This window comes from Triticum dicoccoides, chromosome 7B, assembly GCF_002162155.2.
Source record: "Triticum dicoccoides isolate Atlit2015 ecotype Zavitan chromosome 7B, WEW_v2.0, whole genome shotgun sequence".
Taxonomy (NCBI): Eukaryota; Viridiplantae; Streptophyta; class Magnoliopsida; order Poales; family Poaceae; genus Triticum; species Triticum dicoccoides.
This window is the reverse complement of record NC_041393.1, coordinates 27823762-27827608: the sequence shown is the minus strand read 5'-3', so window position 1 is coordinate 27827608 and position 3847 is coordinate 27823762. Positions and strand designations below refer to the sequence as shown.

The following is a 3847-nucleotide window of genomic DNA, read 5'->3' as shown; positions in this document are numbered from 1 at the left end:
TTTAAGATTTGCGCAAACTTTTAAACAGTGCATTGAAGCAAAACTTTAACGTGCATTGTACGTACACAATTACTAGTGACACAAATAACGCATTTTGTATGATTGATAGGTGGGTCAAATCAATAGTTGTCAAACGTACTGTTCAATTATTTTGCATCGGCGTTGTCGGGTGATCTCATTCTATGGTCGTTGGACCGCTCCGTCGCCACAGGAAGTAATTAATAATCTCCACCCGTCCTCTCCTACTTCCGTTCAGCGGCTCTTGCAGCTCGCTCACCTTCAAATCTCCTTAAAAAAAATCGCCGATTTGCAGGGGAGGGGGGCAAGAAATGGGGATGAGATGCCACGTCGTCGCGGTGCTGGGCGTGGCCTGCACTGTGGCCGCCGCCGTCGCCGCCGACAGGGGGCTGTCGTTCGCCGGCGCCGTGGCGCCGCCGGAGGAAGCGAGCTACCTGCGCAAGCTGGCCTGCTCCCTGTGGCAGAGTGACGGAACCACCTACCACCACGTGTGGCCGGTAATAACTGAAGCCTTTCTTCTGTGTTGATTTCGAGCTAGAGCTTGTGCAGAAACACATATCAACAAATTAAGCTGTTTAAATCCAGTCTTCAGGAAATTTACATGTAGGCTAGTTAAAATTGAGCTGACTCTTTTGATGGTTCTGTTCTGACCCATTCTGCACTTCATTTCTATGCATGAGTCGCAGTTAACTGAGATGAGTTGCTAATTTGGTGCTTCTTATCTGTACCTTTCTATGTAGCCCATGAAATTTGGGTGGAAAATCGTGTTGGGGTCATTCATTGGATTCTTCGGGGCAGCGTTCGGCAGCATCGGCGGTGTAGGTGGTGGTGGGATCTTCGTGCCGATGCTGACCCTGATCATTGGCTTTGATCCCAAGTCATCCGCGGCGATGTCAAAATGTGAGGATTCAGTTCATACTCGTGCTATAATTTTCGTCTACTCAGATTGCATTACTGTTCTTTATCTATATTCAGATTGTATTATTTGCATGAAGGCATACATATCTTACTGAGTAATTTGGTGAAGATATCTGGAGTCTCCCATTTCTTTCCGTTTGCTATACATGCATACATGGGCCACTTATCCTGCACATTATGACATTCTAAACTAGCTTCAGACAATCAAGTATAGTTGCATATTTGACAATAGAAATAAAAACACTTCAAAAAATAAGTTTGTCGTAAAGCATTCTACAAATTCAAGTTCAAGGTACATGTCAAATGTATCCGATTGATTGAACACGGATTTTTCTCTTAAAAAAAGGTGAAAAAATAGATAATTCATCACGGGAGAACGTATCTTTGGAAGTTTTATTAGGCTCATGATTGATTCTGAGAACTGAAATAATACTCTGCCACAGGTATGATCATGGGGGCTGCCGTGTCAACCGTGTACTGTAACCTCAAGCTGAAGCACCTGACATTGGACATGCCAGTGATAGACTATGATGTGGCCCTACTCATTCAGCCCATGCTCATGCTAGGGGTCAGCATTGGGGTTATCTGCAATGTGATATTCCCTGACTGGCTCGTCACAGTCCTCTTGATCATTCTCTTCATAGGTGCTCAGACATTGCCCTCAAACTGCAGCAACCGTTAATCCTAAGCAATGAATTCGTAGCTGACTTCAAAATGGTTTCCAAATTAAATTCCAGTTACTTCAACCAAAGCTTTTCTGAAGGCTGTAGAAACATGGAAGAAAGAGACGATAATCATAACGGTAATGTTTTGTTTTTCTGGATACCTGTATTTTCATTTTTACATCACATCAGGGATGCTGATAAGTGATAATCACTTCGTTTGGTTATTCATTCAGGAGACAGCAAAACAATCAGAGCAAACAAGTAATTGACCAATAAACCGAATTATTCATCATTTATGAAGCGCGGAAAAATGTTGCTTACATTTTCTATGGGATATAATGCCGCGTCTATCTGCAGACGAAGAACAGGTGTACATGCCGCTGTCTGCAGGACTTGACGCCGCATCTCAGTCTGAAATTCTGTCAGATGATGATCAAAATGAAACCCCATCAGACGAAGCGGTGAAATAAAAACCGATGAACATTAATTCCCTGGCCTTGGAAACAATCATCTTAAGGACTCATAAGACTAGAGCTGGTCTGATACTGCAGGTATCCATTTGGAAGAATGTTTACTGGAAGGAGGCGTTCAGTGGGAGTTTCATTGGAGATAACACGACTTGGCCACATGTTAATGAGATGCACGGCTGTGAGAAACGCTTCATCCCAAAACTTTAGTGGCATGGAAGCTGAAGCTAGGAGGGCGAGGCCTACTTCAACAATATGACGGTGCATGCGCTCGGCAGAACTGTTCTACTGATGAGCATGTGGGCATGAAATATGGTGAGAGATACCAATCTTTTGGAAAAAGGAATTCAATTTTTCATACTCACCACCCCAGTCCGACTGCATGGCTATGATTTTACTGTCGAATTTACGTTCCACAAGAGCTTGAAAGTTATGAAACACTTGGAACACGTCAGATCGTTTCTTAAGGAGATAGATCCATGTGTACTTGCTATAGTCGTCAACAAAGCTCACATAGTAAGTATGCCTACCAATAGAAGTGGGTGCTGGACCCCAAACATCAGAAAAAAAGTTGCAAGGGCTTGGTTGACACACTAGTGGAAACATGATATGGCAATTGATGACTTTTTGCCTTTTGGCATGAATCACAAATAGTTTCTTAGTTTCTCTCACCAACAACTGAGAGTTTATTTCTACTAAGAATTTGATGAATAGTAGAAAAAGATGGATGACCTAAGCAACTATGCCACCTTTCAGCAGAAAGATTGATGGCACCATAGACTTGTTTATTGGACTGGCAATACTTGGGAAGCAATGCATAGAGCCCTTGCACACAAACGCCCCTATGGAGAACTCTCTCCGTGACCTGATCCTTGATCAAAAAGAAGAACAAGTGAAATTCTAGAAAAACATTATTGTCAAGGGCAATGCGATGAACAGATAACAAGGTTTTGGAAGCATTAGGGACATGCAAGATTTCATTGATCTCAAGGTTTTTATGTGGGGTTTTGATATCTGCTTGACCAATAGGACTAATCTCCATACCTGCACCGTTTGTTGTGGTGTAGACTTGATCTTGGCCACGATATTTCTCGTGCATCGTCAGCTTCTCCAGTTTGCTAGTAATGTGATTGGTGGCACCTGTGTCCATGTACTAGTTGGTATCGACACCATATGACGTATCGGATACAGCTGCAATTTTTTCTCTTTTGGGCACCATCATCGGCATAACGCCAATTACAGTCCTTAGCTATATGATTTGTTTTCTTGCAAATTTGACATTTACCCTCGTAGCCCTCGTAGCCTTGGAAGTTGCGCCCCCTGTTGTTGCTGTTGGGGGGACGCCGAGCGTTGTTGTTGCCGTTTGGGGGGCCCTGGTGATGGTAGCTGATAGGTCTCCAACGTATCTATAATTTTTGATTGTTCCATGCTATTATATTACCCCTTTTGGATGTTTATGGGCTTTATTTTACACATTTATATCATTTTTGGGACTAACATACTAACCGGAGGCCCAACCCGTATTGCTGTTTTTTTGCCTATTTCAGTATTTCGAAGAAAAGGAATATCAAACGGAGTCCAAACGGAATGAAACCTTCGGGAGCGTGATTTTTGGAACGAACGTGATCCATAGGACTTGGAGTGCAAGCCAAGAAGCAGCCGAGGCTCCCACGAGATAGGAGGGCGCGCCCCCTGTCTCGTGGGCCTCTCGGGCGGCCACCAACGTACTTCTTCCTCCTATATATACCTACATACCCCGAAAACATCCAGGGAGCACCC

The 3847-nt window shown here is 43.6% G+C and overlaps 1 protein-coding gene across 1 annotated transcript; it reads left to right on the top strand.

Moving 5' to 3' along the window:
- The first annotated feature begins 232 nt into the window (after positions 1-232).
- LOC119340077 (sulfite exporter TauE/SafE family protein 3-like) lies at positions 233-3464 on the top strand. The gene is made up of 7 exons (XM_037611990.1): positions 233-515; positions 759-918; positions 1380-1580; positions 1674-1738; positions 1835-1862; positions 1959-2062; positions 2153-3464. Exons 1-7 carry the CDS (start codon positions 330-332, stop codon positions 2276-2278), a joined length of 870 nt encoding a protein of 289 aa, XP_037467887.1. The 5' UTR covers positions 233-329; the 3' UTR covers positions 2279-3464.
- The last annotated feature ends 383 nt before the right edge of the window (positions 3465-3847 follow it).